Source organism: Candoia aspera, chromosome 1 (assembly GCF_035149785.1).
Source record: "Candoia aspera isolate rCanAsp1 chromosome 1, rCanAsp1.hap2, whole genome shotgun sequence".
NCBI classification, from domain to species: domain Eukaryota; kingdom Metazoa; phylum Chordata; class Lepidosauria; order Squamata; family Boidae; genus Candoia; species Candoia aspera.
Window position 1 is genome coordinate 334057878 of NC_086153.1, and position 19951 is coordinate 334077828.

Consider the following 19951-nt stretch of genomic DNA (forward strand, 5'->3'; position numbering starts at 1 on the left):
ACCCAACCCAACCCAACCCAACCCTTCCTAGGAGAAACACTTTAGGACATTTAAGATTCAACATGTATGGAATTCTTACTGACTGTTGGAGAGAAAATATGGAAACACACTGGAGAATAGGATTGGAATAGGATACCCTGGAAATAAAACGTGATTGGCCAATTGTACAAAAACATACCATTCTGAAAAAAATTGTTAACTTCTTGTAAGATTCCTAATATTAAGACTATGTGAATGTTGAAGCAGTCTGCTGCACTTACCCCCTCGATATGTCTTCCAGGTATAATATTTGCCCCGAAAGGGGATGTGATCAAATTCAGCACACTGAAGCTCTCGGAAGTCTTTTGACCCAGGAGGACAATCCTGAGGCAGGGCAGGGATTGAGGAAGAAAGGAAAATCCCAGAAGTATTATCAACAGCTGGGCATGGTTATACCCATCACTGAATGCAAAATAAAGCTAAGTCTCACTCCTGACCAAAAACTTTGTTGTGGTGAACTAAAAATATTTGGCTGACATGGTTTGCTCAGCCTTGAAATGCAGGGTTTCCAGCAAGATTTTTCTTGCATTGAGATACATTCATATAGAAAATAAATCTATTTGTGACTATTAACTATTATGGCTAAAAAAAACTTAGCTACATACAAGGCATTCAGTGGCTGAGTGCACATACAATTTTATGGGTTCACATAATAGATTGAACCATAAATTAATCAAGGGGGCTAGATTGACACAATATACAGTTCTGCCACAAAACAAAAACATAAACACAAAACTAAAACCCCTTGCAACTGAGGTTAAAACTGACCACACTTAGCATTTTGTATGAATGTGGATACTATGTTTTTAACTGAATGAATTTAATTAAGAACGTCTGAACATCCCCATCTTGGATTTTATATTTATATTCGTATTTATATTGTTATTTAAGAATACTGTTTTTACTGTACTGTATTGTAACCTGTATTTATTTTAATGAATGAAATTCAAAATATAAACAATAAATAAATAAAAAACCTGCCCTGGTTAAGCATTTGTGCGAACACAGCCAATCTCTGATGGGTATATTCTGGGGATATACAATATAGGAAAGCTAGTGTCTCTCAGAGCCATATCAAGGGATAATTTTGATTATCATTTCACCTCAAGTTATCTAAAACTGATTTTTAATTTTAAAACGGGGGGGAATAAATGTTGTTTGGTGCATCTTTGAGAACACTTCTAGCAGGCATAGTAGGAGATGCAAACATGATAAATTCTCACCTCCACATTATTAAACAACAATCAAAGCAAGGATTAATAAGCTGAATTGTCCTTCAACAAAAAAATGACCTATGGGTTTTGAAGAATATACTATGACTTCCCACCACCTGGCCAACCCAAAATTCCTTACAGCTAAATGCAATTTTAGGCAGCATCAAAGAAGTAGTTTTCAAGTCCTAAGTAGTATTAGTTGTTCAGATGCCATTTTAGGTATTATGTCTGGTTCCGAGCACCCAGTTTAAGAAGGATTCAGAGAAAATAGAACTGTTTCAGAGAAGGGCAAAGAAGATGCATGGGGGTGGAAATAAGCTCTGCTGGGAAACTAGGAAGTTTAGCCTAAAGCAGTGTTTCTCAACCTTGGCAACTTGAAGATGGATGGACTTCATCTCCCAGAATTCTCCAGCCAGCATGCTGGCTGGGGAATTCTAGGAGATGAAGTCCATTCATCTTCAAGTTGCCAAGGTTAAGAAACACCAGCCTAGAGAAGATTGAGGAGGGTGTGTGTGACAGCACTCCTCAGGTACCTGAAACAATGTCACACAGAAGGCCACAACTATCACATGGAATTATGTGCAGAGCATGGAATAATGGTTTTAAGTTATAGGAAGGCAGATTCCAGTTGAGTGTTAGGAAAAAATAATCCTAGCAGTGGAGCTTAAAAGTAGATTGAATTTCCCAGGCCAGAGGTGGCCCCTCCTTCTCCAGATGTGTTCTGACAGATGCAGCATTGTCTGGGGATGTTTTAATTTGGATTCCTGCACTGAACAGAGGGTTAGACTTGCTGGCCTAAACAGCCTTTCCGGCTCTAAATTTCTATGATGCTGTACAATGCATTTGCTGCTGCTGTTACTCACATCAATGTTACACGACCGATAGCGCTTTCGTTCCCCTAGGCAGTACCTTCCTCCAATGGTTGGCCTTTTGAAAAAAATGGGAAAGAACGCATGGTTACAGGCCCAGAGTGCTATGCCGAGAGGCCGCACCGGGTGTTGACAGCAATCTGCTTACCTTGGACTGTCGCAATAGCGAGTGGATGAGGAGACACCTCCCCCGCAGGTCCGGCTGCACTCTCCCCATGATGACCAAGTGCCCCATGCGCCATCAACCCCTTCTGGCCGCATGCCAAAAGGTACACATTCCCGCTTATAGCACCACTGAGCAGGGTGGGGGTGTGGTGGACAGAGAACACAATACAGGCAGTATTTACCTAAAGTGGTCATTCATAACCCCACTGGTTTACCTATAGCCCTGAATATGCCAGCTTTCCCAGTTCCTTCTTGACCCCAGTTCCTTGAGGTTCCCAATCCTCATTGTTCTGAATAAAGGTCTGATTTATAAAGAAACATAGGAAGCCATCTTACACTGGGTCAGACCATTTGGTACCGTGACTCATACTACTAGGTGGAAGTATTTCCCTGGTCCCACCTTAGGTGGAATTGGAATCTTTTGCATGCAAAAACCAGATGCCCTATTACTGAGCAATGATCCTTTATTGTACTAGTCAGATCAGTGTTTTTCAAACTTGGCAACTTGAAGATGTGTGGACTTCATGCTGGCTGGGGAATTCTGGAAGTTGAAGTCCACACATCTTCAAGTTGCCAAGTTTGAAAAACACTGAGTTAGATCCTTATCCAATTCTGATATCATGGTTTTTCCTTACCCCCTTTTCAATGGTGTTAGTCTGGCAAATAGTCCCTTCTGCAGCTGGAATGCTGTTGGTGATACACCGGTTGCTCTTGCTAAGACACCACAGCTCACTGCAAACTTCCTGGATGACAAACAAACCAACAGTTGGTGGAATGCAGGAGCAGAGAAACAGATGGTGTCAAGAAGAGTAATGGGGTGGGATACGGAGATGGGTGAATCCCAGTTTTGGTCTTGCTGAGTTTCTCATTTTTCCAGCCATAAAGTAGTTTTGAGTCAATCATTTCAGCCTTGATTTAAGCATGTTTTTAAAATTTTTCATGGAAACTCATATGATTTCCCCCCCCCCCCACATTCTCCAAAGATCATTTTGTGGGCAAGTTCTGCACAGTTTTGCATTAGATTTTCCTAATCCAATGTGTTTTATAATCTGCATTTCCTCCTCATGAACACACATTAGAATGCAGTTTTAGAATTTACAAAATTTGGAAAAGTAGAGTTTTCAGTACAGGAAGTCCTCGACTTACAACCATTTAGTGATGGTTCAAAGTTACTGGTGCTGAAAAAAATGACTTGCAACCAGTCCTTGCACTTACGACCGTCACAGTGTCCCTATGGTCACATGATCAAAATTCGGGCACTTGGCAACCAGCATGTATTTTAATTGGTTGCAGTGTCCCAGGGTCACGTGATTTCCATTTGCAACCTTCCCAGGTGGCTTCCGACAAGCAAACTGGGGGAAGCTGGATTTGCTTAATGACCACATGATTAGCTCAAGAATCACGGAAAAAAAGGTTGTAAAACTGGGCGCAGTTACCTGATGCTTCACTTAACAACCATATTGCTTAGTGATCGAAGTTCCAGTCCCAAATATGATTGTAAGTTGAGGACTACCTATATATAAATGCCTTCTGCTTCAGAAACAACAAATGTATAAGTTTGCATCAAAATAAACTCAAGCTAATTTCTTCCCTATTTGTGGATCTGTATTAAGAATGGAGTCCTGATACAATCTTTCAATTATCTGAAATAAGGAGAAATTATTATTAAAAATTAACATGAACTTAGCCCTAAAGACAAAATGTAGTTTCAGAGTGTAGGGATTATAGGAATAAATAATAAAAACAGATTTGTTGAATACAATATAAGGATATCTTCATTTTCCCATATGTGACCACCTTCATTCAGGACACTTACTCTGCCAACATGGATATAAGCTTTTATATACATATACATAAAAAAGCAGGTCCAAAGGAAGAAATGGTGTGCAATTATGTTCTGTTTGTAATGAACTACAATTTCTTCCATTCGATAGGACACAGCTACAGGTTTTCCAGTACATGAATGAATATCACAGGGGAGAGTGTGTGGACTTATTCTCCATAGCATCTGAAGTAAGACAAGAAACAGTGTGTGGAAGCTATATAGAGGGAGAGCCAAACTTGAAATAAGGAGACATTTCTTGACTGTGAGAGCTATTAAGTGGTGGAGCAGCCTGCCTTCTGGAATTGTGCTGCCTCCCTCATTAGAGGTTTCCAAACAAAGGTTGGGCAGCCATCTGTCCGGGATGGTCTAAAGCAGTATTTCTCAACCTTGGCAACTTGAAGATGGGTGGACTTCAACTCCCAGAATTCTGGCTGGGGAATGCTGGCTGACTGCAGAATTCTGGGAATTGAAGTCCACCCATCTTCAAGTTGCCAGGGTTGAGAAACACTGGTCTAAAGATTCCTACCCTGGGCAGGGGATTGGACTAGAAGACCTCCAAAATTCCTTCCAACTCTAGGATTTATGATTCTATGATTCTGCAGTATATGTAACTGAGTCTCTGTGCTTTTTTTTTTTTGTCCTGCAGATACAAACAAAAACATTTGCAGATTTGCTCTCCACTGGGGACATTGAAATCATTACAAGGAATATGACTTTTTGGCTTCAAGGAATGCATCATCTCCTGCAACTCCTTATAAGCTGTCAGTCTGATAGGTACAAAAGCACATTACTACAACTGACCAGAAATAACCAAACACAGGGGCACCTAAATACAGGAAAGGTAGAAATGAATAATAGCTTGAAAAGTTGGCTGCCAACAGTTGTGCTTGATGTACAGAAACCCTATCTTACAAAGACCAGTGTTCTTGCCTAACTAATATTCTTTCCCTCCAACCACTTGGGAATCAAGAGGAAAAGCAGGAAGGCTTCTCTACCCCATATTTACACTGGCGAGATTTTGTTCCGTACTGAAACTGGCACTGCTCGTCTGCATCGTAGGCTTGTCCTGGAGCCACTGTGGGGTAGATGAAATCTTGCTTGGGTGGAGCGTTGTTCAGGCAGAGTCCCATTCCAGAACTAGAGGTAGAGTGAAGGAGCACAAGTTATTCATAAAGGCTTTAGAGAACAAAACCATTGCTTTGGGCAATGAGGAATGTTTTATAATTAAGTTTTATTTATTTATTTATTTACTTACTTACTTACTTATTTATTTATTTATTTATTTATTTATTTATTTATGCATACGGCCGCCCAACTCACACACAGTGACTCTGGGTGGCTTACAGAATTAAAAACCAGTAAAACAAGAAAAAAACAATAAAACTTCCCCACCCGCCCCCAAATCTTACTCCAGGAAGCTGGTTATATAATCTCTACTGCATGCGGACCACACAAAGGGGTTGGTCTTCATGGTAATATGAGCCGCCATGAGTTTAGCTGTCTCCCGTCCCCGGGATCCACAGCTATTTCCAACACCATCATGATTCATGCCAAACCTGGAAACAGCAAAAGGGAGAAACACTGTGATTTTTACTTCTGGAATGGCCTTCCCTATATGCAGAGTGTGGAACTTATGGAAATCAGATGCAGAAAAGCTTTGAGTCATACAGCATGCAATGAAAAGACAAATGCTAAAGATGTCACTCAGGAATAAAACAAAAAAATGAGGAAATTTGATGGCAGAGTAACTTCAAAGATGTTATAACTATAGTCTTAAAATGGAAATATAAATGGGAAGGACACATTGTATGTTTACCTGACAATAGATGGACATAAAAAGTGACATCGTGGTGGCCCTACAATTACCCCCACCCACTCAAATGACCTCCTACACGATGAAGAGATGGACTGTGAAAAGATGTTGGTCCTAGGGCCACAACTAGGGGACCAACCGGGGCCTGTGCCCTGGGCGCCGCACTGGTGGGGACCCAAAATGAGCGCTGGTGGGGCGCCAAAATGGGCGCAGAATCCATGTTTGCCCCGGGTGACGCAGACCCTAGTTGCGGCCCTGGGTGGTCCCAACTGAAATACCACAGCAAAAGACCAAACAAAAATCTGTTGAAGTCATCTTTTCGAATATCAACACTATCCAGACGAATACAACAATAAAGTGATATAATGAATGGCCTTCCTTTGGCCCAACCCCAGAGGATTCAGGCTGGAGAAATCTGAGCCCAGTGGAGAATGGAAACAAGGCCTGCACAGGAAGGAACGGATCCTCACATATTTCATGACTCTATTTGGCCATCCCTAGACTCACCACTATCATGGCATCAGCTTTTTCAAAGAGTGGTTACTGAGTGGTTAGGCTTTGTTGCACAACCTCCTCAACTCAGTTCCTGAGTTAATTCATTTTCTGGGTTCTCACAGTACTTGGTATCATAAATTAACCAAATGGGCTGGTTCTCATAACATGCCGTACCACCATGATACTAAGATTAAAAATAGCCAACTTAAGCAAGGTGTGTACTGTAACTAAAGCTTCTCAGTTTTTAACTGTGCAGATTAAGCATTATAGGTTTAGCTGGTAACTCAGGGGTTGCCCCTTCCTTCAGTGTTTCCTTGATTGCCACTAAGCAATGCTATCATAGTTGCCTTTTCCTCCAGTTGTGCAATTTCTGGCATGTATGTATGTGACTCATTTATACTGCAGTACTCCTAGTAAAACTGATTCATGGCATTTAACAATTCCAAGACGTAAGAATCCAAAAACAGATAAAAACAAGACAGCATAAAATAGCAACATTATAAACCAATTATGAAAACAGAAAATGGGAGAGATTCACAACATCAAAAATAATTACAGGGAAAAAAGGAGGAAAAAAATCTAGGTTTTATGGTGTCAGCAAAAGCAGATTAATTGGCAGCAGAACCAATTAACCAAAACCAACAGCTGATTAATTGGTAAGGGCTGTCTGCATTTCTGCACTAGTGATTTTTTGCATCTTCTGGAACAATGAGCACAGGTTTTATATCATTTCAATGATTGGATGATACTATGAAGATGGTTATTTGTGGGTACAGTAGTGGGGAAATGATCTGTTAGCAATTGGAGAATATCTACGTTGCTTTAGCAACTGACTTGACCATGACAGCAGGTCTTTGTGAGAAAAATAACATGAAGGAACACCAGTAAACACTTTGAGAGCCCTTTAAGGTGGCTATGGATTCTCATGTCTTTCCAGTCAACTGTGGGATTGATCAATCAATTTTAACTAGGTTTATAAGCCACTGCAATTGCACTTGGGAAGTTAACCAAGAACCATGGGCGGGGGGGCAACCTGCTCCAGCCTTGAATTGCAGAAGGAAGGCCATCTCTATTGCCTGCAGTTATAACTAACGGAGATTCATTTTTCATTTATACTTCTTCCAATTCCAAGCCAGATAAGGTTTATCCTAGTTCAGTGATTTGCAGCTCCTAAAGTAATAGCATCACACATGGTGTTTTGATTTTTATGAATCGTATTAGGTAAACAAACTATTTAACCCAGCAGCATTTGCCTAATATTCCTGATTCAATTCCAAATGACTCATCCAGGAAACAATCAATGGGCGAACAGACAAGAATGTCTGCAAGGTGTGGTCAAAAAGGAAGATGGCAGCCACAATGATTGAAGTGTGCCCAATTTTTCAGCCCTCTCGTCTTTTTGGATCACACCCTGAAGACAACCCTGCAAGTGGGAGAAAGGTGACACGGGCCATTTCACTCCTTCTCAAGGTCATGTTACTTTTGACTGGGATGACCAGGAGACTCAAAAGGGATGGGTGTGTGGTTTAAATATATAGGGTTGCCAAATTAGGGTTGTAAGAATCTGGGTGGCCACTAGATGGCTGCAAAAAAGTAAAACTACTAGCTAGCACAGTATTTTTCAAACTTAGCAACTTTTAGATGTGTGGACTTCAGCTCCCAGAATCCCCCAGCCTGGCTGGGGGATTCTGGGAGCTGAAGTCCACACATCTTAAAGTTGCCAAGTTTGAAAAACACTGGGCTAGCAGTTGCTGAATTTTTGCAACTCCAATATAGCAACACTACTCTCTCACAAGAGCTGAACAAGTATAGTGGAACATTAATGGAAAATTAATTTTCATGAAGCAATAAATGCCTTGTAGCTGAATCTGGAAACCCAAGGAAGATGGAAATCTGAAATGGGTGAATTTAGCAGCATTATAGTTGCTTGCATATTCCACAATCCCAATAATGGTAGACTCACGTGTGGCCTATCTCATGAGCAATGGTGAAAGCGGTGGCCAAGCCAAGGTCTTCATTGATGCTGCAGCTCCTTTCACGTTCACACATCCCACCCACAGGGGCCAATCCTGGGAAAGGCAAAACATTACTGTGGGGAGTAGAAGCCAAGTCTACCCACGTGTGGCTCTAACTTCCTTCCCAATCCAATTTTTGACAGAGTTAATGATCTAAAAAATGCCCATTCGTTATCTCATCTGTTAGTCAAGCTAATAGGCATCAGCTGAAGAACTTAAAAAGAGCAGCAACACAAGTTCTGTATTACTAATGATCAAGGCCATTGTAATGCTGCCCTCCACTCGCCACACCTGAGAGCCTGTTACAGATTTCATCTACCTCAAGTGGCCACAATGGACAATCCCAGTTCGCTACTTGAAACTCAGGTGGCAAATTTTGAGAGCTGACATTTTCATTCAGCCATCCTTTGCAAGCAGCGCGTGAGGATGGTTGTCGCTCTACAAATGTGCTAAGCTACAACTTTCAGCAGCCCTAGCCAATGTGGCCCCTGCACACTCCTCCTCCTTAGGCCATGCTACCATTATGTAAACCTACTCCCAGGCCAGCTGAATCTGGAAAAGAAACCAGGATTAAAAATGTCAGTAACAGGAAGACTAGGTTACCTACCTAACTAGATGCTAAATCCTATATCAGATAAGCAAAATACAATTGCCTTAATTGTATTATAGGCTATACCCTAACAAATACACCTTGTAATAGTTTCACAATATTCTGCATCAATCAACACATTAAGAAAATGGCTGAGGATTACAGAGACAAATGATGAAAATGATCCAACTTGCATACATCGTGACACGACCGGTAAGTTTTCATAATGACATCATGATGCACATGTTGTCACGCTCACATTGGTATCTGTTATAGATGCTGCTGTGAACCACATTTCAGCCTAGTCACTGGGTTGTATGATCCCAGCCAATGTTAATCTTCCTCCACTTGACATCCAAGAAATAGAGCAGACCATAATGATAACCACACGATGGCAGATTTCCTACCCACCTAAAGTTCCACAGGGTTTGTTTTTGTAGATGCAAATATCGTATCTAGAAGGAGGGGAGAGAGGAGAAGAAACAAAGAAAAATGCAATCTTAGATCAGATTCCATTGCACTGATTAAGCTAGCTGTGGTTTCTGCAGGATCACTGCCCAGAAAATAATCACCAAACAAAGGATCCCACAAAAATACCATAGAGCGGGTGGGGTGAGCAGAAAAATGTAGTGCTAAATTTTGATGCTGATATTTAGATTTTCATCAGTGGCATGTCTAAAACCATCTCTCAACTATAATATTTGAATAAAAATAATTTTGGTCCTGAAATTTGCCATTGGACTGTTGGGATGGGTTAAAGGACATTTATTTAAATTGTTGCAAACCATCCCCCATTATATCCTTCCACAAGGATATAAGAACAAGGCCTGACGAATCATCCAAAATGGCAGGAAGACTATTTGTTTGCTTGTTCATTTTAGAACTTTTATATGACTGCCCAACTTCCAAATAGCGACTCAGGGCATCTTATATATGATTGAAAACATAAAAAACAGGGGAACCAATAACACACAAAATACCCAATACAGGATAATTGAGGCTAAAACTACAGCATATTCCAATCTGAAGCCATTTCAGGACAGGCCCATCCATTGCTCTGAATTCCTGAGGGGAAAAAACCAGGTTTTCAGGGCCTTACGGAAAGCTAACAGGGTTGGGGTCATCTGAATCTTGGGGGAAAGCTGTTCCAAAGGGCAGGCACTGTGACAGAGAAGGCATGCTCCCTGGGTGACATTGTTTCATGGAAGAGATCTGAAACATGCCCACCCTGCCAGTTCTCATGGGATGAGCAACGACAATTGGAGAGAGGAAGTCCTGTAAATAGCCTGGCCCTGTGCCATGAAGGGCTTTATAGGTGATAAGCAGTACTTTGGGTTGTTCCTGGAAGCCTCCTGGGAGCCAGGGTAGCTTGTGAAGTAGTGGTGTTACATTGGTATACTGAGGGGCACCAATAACTACCTGCACTGTTGCATTCCGGACCAATTGAAGCTTCCATATGGTCTTCAACAGCAGTCCCGTGCAGAGTACATTAAAATAGTCCAAGTGGGAAGCAACATGAGCCACAATAAGCAGGGCTACCTGACCCAGGAATGGGCACATTTGGAACACAAGACGGATTTGTGCAAAGGCCTTCTTGGCCATGGTTGCTACCTGCTCTTCAAACTGGAGCCATGAGTTTAGAAGGATCTCCAAATTGTGCACTAGTTGTGTCTGAGAGAGTGCAACCCCATCCAGAACTAAAGATGGAGAGTCCCTGGAACCAAAAATCCACATCCCTTCTCCACTGTGTTTCCCTCAGAAATTGGGACTCAAATCTGGACTATCTCTGTACATGGAGGTTCCATTTAACTACAGTTAAGAGCACAGCAAAAGCCCACTGAGTCTGACCAAAGGCCCATCAAATTCAACATCCCACTCTCTTCTGTGACTAATCAGAAACTTCAGGGAGAAAAACAAGCAGAACACGAAAGCAAGCAACTCTGTGAAACTACCAGTGAGTGTACTAATCCAGGACCTACTAATCCACAGGATTGAGAGGTGGGCCTTGGAGAGGTATGCATTCCCTGGGAATCCCATAGCCGTGCTCTGTGATGGCACAGCCTCAGCTCAGGGTGATGGTAACTTGAACTTAAGGCTTTCCCTTACTGCTCGGTTAACGCTCTCCACCCCTCTGAGAGTCAGCCGAAAAAGAGATACTGGGGTGAAAGTTGCTGTCCTTATTGCTGATCCCTCTCCAGCCTCAATTGCCTCTGTTCTCAGTCATTGCCAGTCCCCTGATTTTCCTTCAGAGTGATGGGGAAAACATTTTAACAGATTTTACATATCTTGAGGCTGCCCTTGGACAATGTAGGAGGAAAAGAAAAAAAAATTCAGCCAGGGATGACTTAAGCCTGTCTTACTCATGGGTTAGGGAGGAGATGAAGGCAGTGTCATGGGGTACAGCCTGTTTATGCCTTGGTTAGGGGCAAGGAAGAAAAGGCCCTAAGTCTCTGTTGAAGATCAAAGACAGACAGACATGAGATGGTATGTCAGGGATTCCCAAGAGAAGCAAGGAAGTTGTGAATACGTTTTCCTCTCTGGAGCTGAGCCAGAAGGAGAGGGAGGAACTGGCAGCCATGTCTTTAAAGAGGGAAATACACCCAAACAACTGTGGAAGAAGGAGACATATTACTGCAGTGTTTCTCAACCTTAGCAACTTTAAGACGTGTGGACTTCAACTCGCAGAATTCCCCAGCCAGATGCTGGCTGGGGAATTCTGGGAGTTGAAGTCCACACGTCTTAAAGTTGCTAAGGTTGAGAAACACTCTATGACTGTATTCCAAAACGTGTGTGATTATAACATCTGTATTAACTGGAAGGGTAGAGAATTGCCACCAAATCACTCCCTGCTCATCTTTTTTTCTTTGCCAGCATGGGACTCAGGTGAGATTTCTCATTTTTTACCCATTTAAAATGCATCATTTTATTTATTTATTTATTTATCTATCAAATTGGTCACCGCCCATCTCCTCCGACCGGCGGGACTCTGAGCGGTTTACAATATAGAATAAATATACAATAAAAATTCAAATAAATATACGATAAAATTCTAATAAAATCCCATTAAAACTAAAACAATTTCTCAACTACCCCGGCTCATAAAATCCAGATGGCTATGATCTCTTCAATCATTATGTAGGAGGGGCACTTTAAGGCACTAGCCAACCCCAAGTATGTCGATTCTCCTCCCTGCCCCAAGCCCGGTGGCAGAGCCAGGTCTTCAACTTATGTGTTATTTTCATTTCAGTATGTTTTTTTTAAAAAGAAGTCTGCATGAAAATTCATAGGCATTACTATGTGCACTTCTCCAAAACAGATCTCCATACTGTAGGCCTCTTTGTATATAGTTCTGAAAAGAAAACTGTGTTGCAAACTTCAGAGAAAGGCAGATTCTGTTTCAGTTCATGTAGAACTTTGTGAAATGCAAATTAGATAGATTTCCTCTGAAAGCAAATTGAGCAATTGTTGTCCAACTTTGGCCACTGCAATTTCATGGCTGTCAACCATCCTTGTAATTGCCTGTAAGTCCTTCTTGCAAACAACACTGTCAGACTTAGCATCACTAGCAGCTATCAGTCCAGTTCAGTGTTTCACAACCTTGGCAGCTTTAAGATGTGTGGACTTCAATTCCCAGAATTCCCCAGCCAGCATAGCTGGCTGGGAAATACTGGGAGTTGAAGTCCACACACCTTAAAGTTGCCAAGGTTGAGAAATACCGGTCCAGATGATAGCCTATCCTTTTCCCCTGAAACTTCACCCCATTTGATATCTCCCACTACTGCAAAAAATGGCTTCCTAATTTGTGTGGCCTACAAATGGGACAAGAAAATTGACAAATTGGCTAAACTTTAATTATGTGTGTTTCCTGGTGGTTCATCTCTCACTAACATGAGATCAACCCTTTCACTCGTCAAAAAACCCCAGACTCCATAGCACAGCAGGATGTTATCTGGATATGAGGAATTTATGAGACACAGAAGTTTTACAAGGCATCTGGTTTCTCGTCCAAGGCTTGGCTTTGTGAATAAGCCCCAGGGGCCCAATGGGAAGACCCATGAGCAATTGCTCAAGCAGTCATGTTGAAGGACAGAATGTTCCAAGTTAGCAATACTTTTCTTCCCTTCCATGTCCTGCACATGTGGAATGAAGGGAGGCAAAAGAAAAGACATCGTTCCCCAGAAAGGCAAGAGAGAAACAGCGGTTACCTTGTAGGATTTCAGAGCTGACACGAGCCAGGCAGAGGAGTATTCCAGCAAACAGAAGGAAAGAAACATGAAGGTTTTATTTCATGAAAGTAAACTACAAGGATGAGAGGAAACTGTATTTCAACTCAAGCACTAATGGCTCTTCATCCCCATCCACTCCACCCCTACCTCCCTGCAACTTGGGTTTACCTGGTGATCAAAACGGCAGTATCATGGTTAGCTATGCCGTTGTCAGGAATGGCGTTCCCATCACTGCTGAGGCTCACAATAGCCTTCTGCCACTTGCAAAAGCTGTCGAGGGACTTCCCAGCGTGATGGTTGATCTCCAGGGTTGGCTGGAGAAGATGACAGGTCAGACAGCCTGAAATTAATGATGCTAGGAGGAACTAGTCTGCTTGTGGATAATTTCTGGAGAACTTTCCTTGGCATCTTGACACATTCCTATTTGTCTTTTGTTGGAACATAAGATGGGGCCTTCTTTGCAATGTACCTTGTCATTAGAACTCCCTGTTGACATTCTCTTCCCCCTCCCTCCTTCCCATATTCCCGCATTACCTCCTCACCCTTTCCCACATTGTTCAGGGGAGTCCCTGATTTTCCAGAAAGATTTTTCTGGGGGATAACTTCCTGCATGGGAGAGGAAATTATATAAGCCTTTCTTTCAAGGAACTTCCTCATTCTTTATTAGGATCTCAAGTCTTTTCTTCAGCTCTCTCTTTTTTCATATATAACTAGATTGCTTTGTGCTGAATCAGGCCACTGGCCCATCTCTCCAAGAATTATCCTTGTGATTGGTGATGATTCCTTGCAGTCTTTTATGGTCCTCCCTAACCTTCCAAGCTGACTTTCTTCTAATTAGAGATGCCAAGTATTAAATCTGGAACCATCTGTGTGGTCTATTTTGAACTACAGTTTTCCCAATTCTTTAAGGTTCTAAAGATGTTAGCAAACAAAGAGTCTGTCATTCACTTCCAAGAACTCTCAGCAAAACAAAGGCTGTTGCCAGGCTGAAGTGGGCCCTGGGAAAGTTGCCCCCCACCACAGCTTCACAGATGATGACTGGGAGGCAGTTTTTCTAAAATTTTCAGCATGTTTCTGGGCCCTGTGTCTCTAGGGAAATGAAGACAATGGTTGTTGTAATTGTCTCATCCTGTAATGGGCCTTACCTATGCTAGCTGTGGATGCCAGATTTGAAAACAGTTCACTAAAATTTTCTAAGAAGCATACTCCTATTTTCCCTCAGACAAGAGGACTGTGGGAAATCATCTTCCAGGACAAGCCATAGCTGGTTTCTCCAACTTTGTGACCTGCAGAGATCACAACTGGTGCAATTCCCAGAATTCTCAAACAGCCTAAGCCATTCTGGCACAGGAATTCTGGGAGCTGCCATCTCAACACATCTGTAAGGCACCAAATTGGGGAAATGTAGGTATAGATTTCTGAAGAGGTCTGAACATCCTAATTAAACTACAGTTCCCAGGATTCTTTGGGAGAATTCATGATGGTTGTCTTGATTTAATAATAAAGTGAACTCTAAATAGAAATGTGGGTCACTGAAGATATGGGAGTGGTTGATTTAACCAGCCATTCAGTGATATGATTAAAAGGAGGCAGGCAGTGACTAATGCAGTTAGAATTGGCATTTTCCTCAGGGGATAGATCCTTTAAGCTAGAGGTCCTTGGAAGTGGCTCAGGACTCCCTGGGGGATTGTCAGCAACTTGGGGAGATGCCTATGCAAACCTGCTCAGGTTTTTTTTTTTAAAAATAGGCAAAGTGGCATCACTCTCAAAATTTACTGTGCCTTTGCTCCCCACTTTGCCCATGCAAACCAGCAAACGGCTTGCCCAGGCAAAGCAGGACAAGTTTTGTCAGCTTGTGCAACCAAAAGGGGCGCAAAGTCAAAACTCACCCCACTTTGTTCCTTACTTTGTTGATATAAGCCTGCAGGAGGCAACTGTGATTCCACAAAATAATTAAAAACAAACAAACCTGTGATATTCAGGTAGTTCTCACTTAATGACCACAGTTGAGACTGGAATTTCGGTAACTAAGCAAAGTGGTCATTAAGTGAATCCGACCTGATATTATGACTTTTTTGCAGTGGTCATTAAGTGAATCACCATGGTCGTTAAGCGAACCACATGATCATTAAGCAAATCACATGGTTCCACTGATTTTGCTTACCAGAAGCCAGCTGGGAAGGTCAAAAATGGCAATCATATGACCACAGGATGCTGCAACAGTCACAAATGCTAACTGGTTGCCAAGCTCCCAAATTGTGATCAAGTGACCACAGGGACACTGCAACGGTTGTAAGTGTGAGCACTGGTTGTAAGTCATTTTTTTCAGCACCATCTTAAGCCTGAACTGTCACTAAACAAATGGTTATTAAGTGAAGACTACCTGTATAGTTTAAAATTATTCATTTCATTTGTGGAGGTGGAAATTGTACAAATCTACTTATCATTTTAAGGGATTTGCTTTAAGCCAACCGGAGTCTTTCATTCTTAATGCTGAATGAACAATCTGCTTATAGTACTGTAATTGAATGTTAGTACGTAATATGCCTAGTCTTTATTAAAATATAGATATATAATATTTTTTGAGTAATCTATTCCTCCTCCTTCCTTTGGGAATTCCCTCCTCACCTGGTCCTCTGTCAGCAGGATAAGGCGGGTTACAAGAATGTTCACGATATTGCCCAAACTTGAGTCTTGGAAAAGTTTAGCAACCTGACCTCCAGGAAACAAGGAAACACCAGTGTTAAAAATAAGATGGATTCAACATCATGATTGATCAGAAATCGCATCCTTTGCAGGATCACCAGAATATGGAACATTTCAAGCTAAAATGTGAGGGTAGAGGAATGAGGTATTTTCAAGGGAGATTTTGTGGTTAGCCATATCTCACTTCCACCAAATTGCTCCCCTAGCCAGAAAGCTCTGTCTATAAAGGTCAGTCTTCTGTCTCTATCAAGCATTGTGGCCTACCAATAAGCTCCACTGTCCTGGGCATTATCCCCTCTTCTAGACTGTGGCTGCTGGATATGAGACTCTGAGAAGTTACCAGAGACATGAAACCTTCAGCTGCATAAAGAATGAATGTGAGAAGGATATGTCAGTCTTTATAATGCAGCTTTTCCCATTGTTTTGCCTTTTGCATGTCTTTGGAGTGTAACTTCCATTCCAAGCTAGGATAGGAACTTGGGGAGCTGTAGTCCCAACATATCCAAAGGGCTCTATGTTGGGGAAGTCTGGTAAAAAAATTGTGGAAATGAATATCCATGGATGAAGCTGCCAGTGGTTAGATAGCTATGGAAGCCACTAGATTACAAAGATGGGAGTAGAAAGTCATGGTAATCGTGTATAATGATATAGTATGTGCATATGACCTTGGGAGACAGGAGGAGGACCTGCAGCCTAAGCCTCAGGTTTTCCTCCTGTCTCCCAAGGTCATTCTCACATACCATCACATAGTGGGATAAAGGTCTTGGCTATAATACTTACAATATTCATGATAGCCAGGATGTATTCCTCTATGTCTCGCCGGCCATGGTAGCCCACCATCATCTTATCAGCCACCACAAGAGTCTCCACATAACGCTCAGTGCTGACTGACCTCTTCAGAGTCAGTTGCCCCCTTTGAGAAAAGTTGCCCAGTGTCTTCAAAGGAGAGGGTTTCAGTGTCCGCAACCACCAGGGCCTACCCTTCCATGGCTTCTCATCTGAAGGGAAATGGCAGTGAAGTCTTTAGAATTTTCTCTTCTTGCTCCTCCCTTGGACCCCAATACATCACCAACTGACTTCTTATGCCTAGAGTTGCTTCCAAAATAACACATTCAACAAATTAAACACTAGACCATCATAGTGGTTTGGTTTTAGCTTAGTGTAATGTATTCACCCAATCATTGCGATGTATCAATCATAGTTTAAACAGGGATGGGTGAATCCTTGGTCCCTGGGAGTCACTTTAAATATTTTGGGGAGAAACTGAAGTAGAAGAATGACATAAAATTTCCTTCCATCCATCCATCCATCCGTCCATCCATCCATCCATCCATCCATCCATTCTTCCTCTCAAACATACTAAGCTATTTTAAGGTTTATACTATAGTTTCTCTGTTTCCATCTCAGGGTTAATCTACCAATTTTTGGCAATTACAGTCAGAAAGGCTTCTGAGGGATTCAAAAACAGGTTTCCATGGGTTCAAAGGTATATGTAAATCTGCTCATTATGGTTTGTTCATCAAGCCTTGGTTAAAATAAACAAATGTAAATCCATTTTTTCTCAACCTGGCATTCTATTGATGTGTCGGGACTTTAAGTTCGAGAATGCCCAATGCCTGGCTAGGGAATGTGCATTACAATAATCCAGGAATGCAGTCTTAGTGCTCTGCAAATATGGTAGACACTGTTTTATTTATATACACTTTTCCGTCTGCAACAAAAGTTCAACAACTAAAATACAAAACAAAACCAAACAAAAACTAAACAAAAAAAAATGCCCCAAAATAAAGATTATAGCCAATGTCAGAATCATTAATTTTCTCTAATCCCACAAACACAAAATTGGTAAAACAAGACGTGAAGAGATCACCAAATTGGAGAAATGGTAGTATAAAACAGTTCACAATCCTGCCAAAGGATTCCTGTCTCCTCTCAGTATAACTACAAGGATCCCATATAAAGTATGGTTGGAATTATTGGATGGATCAATACCATTCTGCCAAGGCAGTAAAACCAAATGGATAAAATTGAATTCAAAGTTTTTTTTCAATATTTTGGGTCTCCCCAGACACTTTCAATTACTAACCTACTGACCAAAAAAAAGGAAAGGAAAGGAAAGGAAAGGAAAGGAAAGGAAAGGAAAGGAAAGGAAAGGAAAGGAAAGGAAAGGAAAGGAAAGGAAAGGAAAGGAAAGGAAAATATTCAGCTGATATATGATGTAGTGAGAAGAAAATAATATGCAGGAGCAGAGAGGTTCAAAGAAACATTCTGCCCTCAGGCGTCTCAAAAATTTAGGTGCTGGGCCTTTCCAAGATATTAGAATATGAATATATGTCCAAGAAAGCTGAGCAATGGCATCTGTGGTAATTCTGTTTACCCAGACATGCATGTCAGTATAGACATCTCTAAGAAGCTGCTACTATAAATGATGAGGAATTAAAGGGTTAGATCTGGGGATAATGTATCTCCCAGAAACTAAATGGTCTTTTCCAGCTGCTGCCTGAAACCAAGCGGTTTTCTGCTAACCATCAAAAGCAGACTTTCTATGGCCTACCAGGATTATTCAGAAACAGGCATACATTTGGATTTTGCCTGAAACATCAGCAATAAAACCAATCTGGAATGAGAGGCAAGGCAGTGTTTGATGGTGAGGACCTGAATGCAAAGCACCCACTTCTTGTTCCAAGATTACATCTGTCCAGTAGTTCTTGTTTTCCAAGAAACAAATTGGAAACAGATTTTCCCTCTCTTTCAGCCGGAAAATATAGCACAGTATCAACACAAGAAGGGTAAGCTTGGCAGCTTTAATGTGAAAAAATGTCAGACACCCAAGGTCAGCTGGCTTGTTCTCCTGTCCTCCTTCCGGAAACTGGGACTCTAATCCCCAGAATTCCAGCATCACAATTTAGAGGTGGTATGTATCTCTTTCGCTTCTCCCTGGCTGCATTTCGAGTCCAAAACTACATCCTTGAACCAAATGTCTGCTAGAGTAAAACATGGTTCTTATTTAAGCTGCTGGATGGCTTTTAAAGTTCTTGCCTTAACGTTATTGACATTTGTGGTGTCTCCTGTATTTAATCTAATCCAGTCTATTAACTGCCCTGAATTTAATTCAAAGAAAAAAGAAACGTGGCCCTGTGATTGCCAATTGGAACTTGAGTAACAGTCTTACATGTTGATAATAACCTTCTGCTGCCCCCAATCCCTCTCACTTTGCATAATTTTTGTGTGATTTGCTAATCACAGGAAGGGTAGAAAATATAAGAATGTTTCAAGAGCTTCCCCCTCTCTTAAGCCTTATTTCTCTGCATCTGTAACTTCAGATAATAAGTACCTGGATGTCCTTTAAAGCACATTTAAAAAAAAGAATGACGGCTAGAAACTTTTTTTCCCTTAAATATAAAAATAGAAATCACATTAAGACATTTCTTCAACAAATGCAGACGGGGTGTTTGTCTCTCAAATATATCCCCTACCTAACACACCACAAGCAGTGTCCATGTGTGGGTGCTGGAGAGACGATCGTTTGTAGATCACATGGGGACTTCCTTCACTTCCTTGTTCCCCACTGATATTGACCCCAAGTGTCAGTGGTTCAATAAAATACTCATCATCTTCTGCAATTATCACACCATGCTGGAACAAAGAGAGGCAGGAAATTGCATGTTTCTATTCAATAAAAAGAACAGCAATTAATAGGCAGAGTCTGGTATTTCTGTTCTCCCACTTTCTTTAAGTGGGATGATGTTCCAGAGGCAGACTTGGTTAATTTAATTTTTAGATCTATGTCTTGCCTGACCTTCCGGAGCTCAGGGCAGGATATGCACTACTCCCTTGACCTATTTTCCCCACAACAACCCTGTGAAAGAAGTTGGGGACAGAGAGAGTGACTGTCCAAGGTCACCAAAGGATCTTCCACAGTAGAGGGTGGACTTGAACCTAAGTTGTCCCAGTGCTGGTCCAGCACTTTCAACATGCTGACAAGGCAGGAAATA

The 19951-nt window shown here is 41.6% G+C and overlaps 1 protein-coding gene across 1 annotated transcript in view; it reads right to left on the minus strand.

The window, feature by feature from the left end:
• Positions 1–19951, minus strand: part of ADAMTS10 (ADAM metallopeptidase with thrombospondin type 1 motif 10) — a 63671-nt gene that overhangs the window by 31223 nt on the left and 12497 nt on the right. The window contains exons 3-14 of the mRNA XM_063290793.1: positions 19433–19592; positions 16737–16954; positions 15879–15962; positions 13419–13564; positions 9436–9479; positions 8384–8489; positions 5522–5668; positions 5108–5249; positions 2923–3030; positions 2271–2416; positions 2117–2180; positions 261–363 (exon numbers count right to left, since the gene is read on the minus strand). Coding sequence (XP_063146863.1) covers positions 261–363; positions 2117–2180; positions 2271–2416; positions 2923–3030; positions 5108–5249; positions 5522–5668; positions 8384–8489; positions 9436–9479; positions 13419–13564; positions 15879–15962; positions 16737–16954; positions 19433–19592 — 1468 coding nt within the window. The remainder of the gene's footprint in view (positions 1–260; positions 364–2116; positions 2181–2270; positions 2417–2922; positions 3031–5107; positions 5250–5521; positions 5669–8383; positions 8490–9435; positions 9480–13418; positions 13565–15878; positions 15963–16736; positions 16955–19432; positions 19593–19951) is intronic.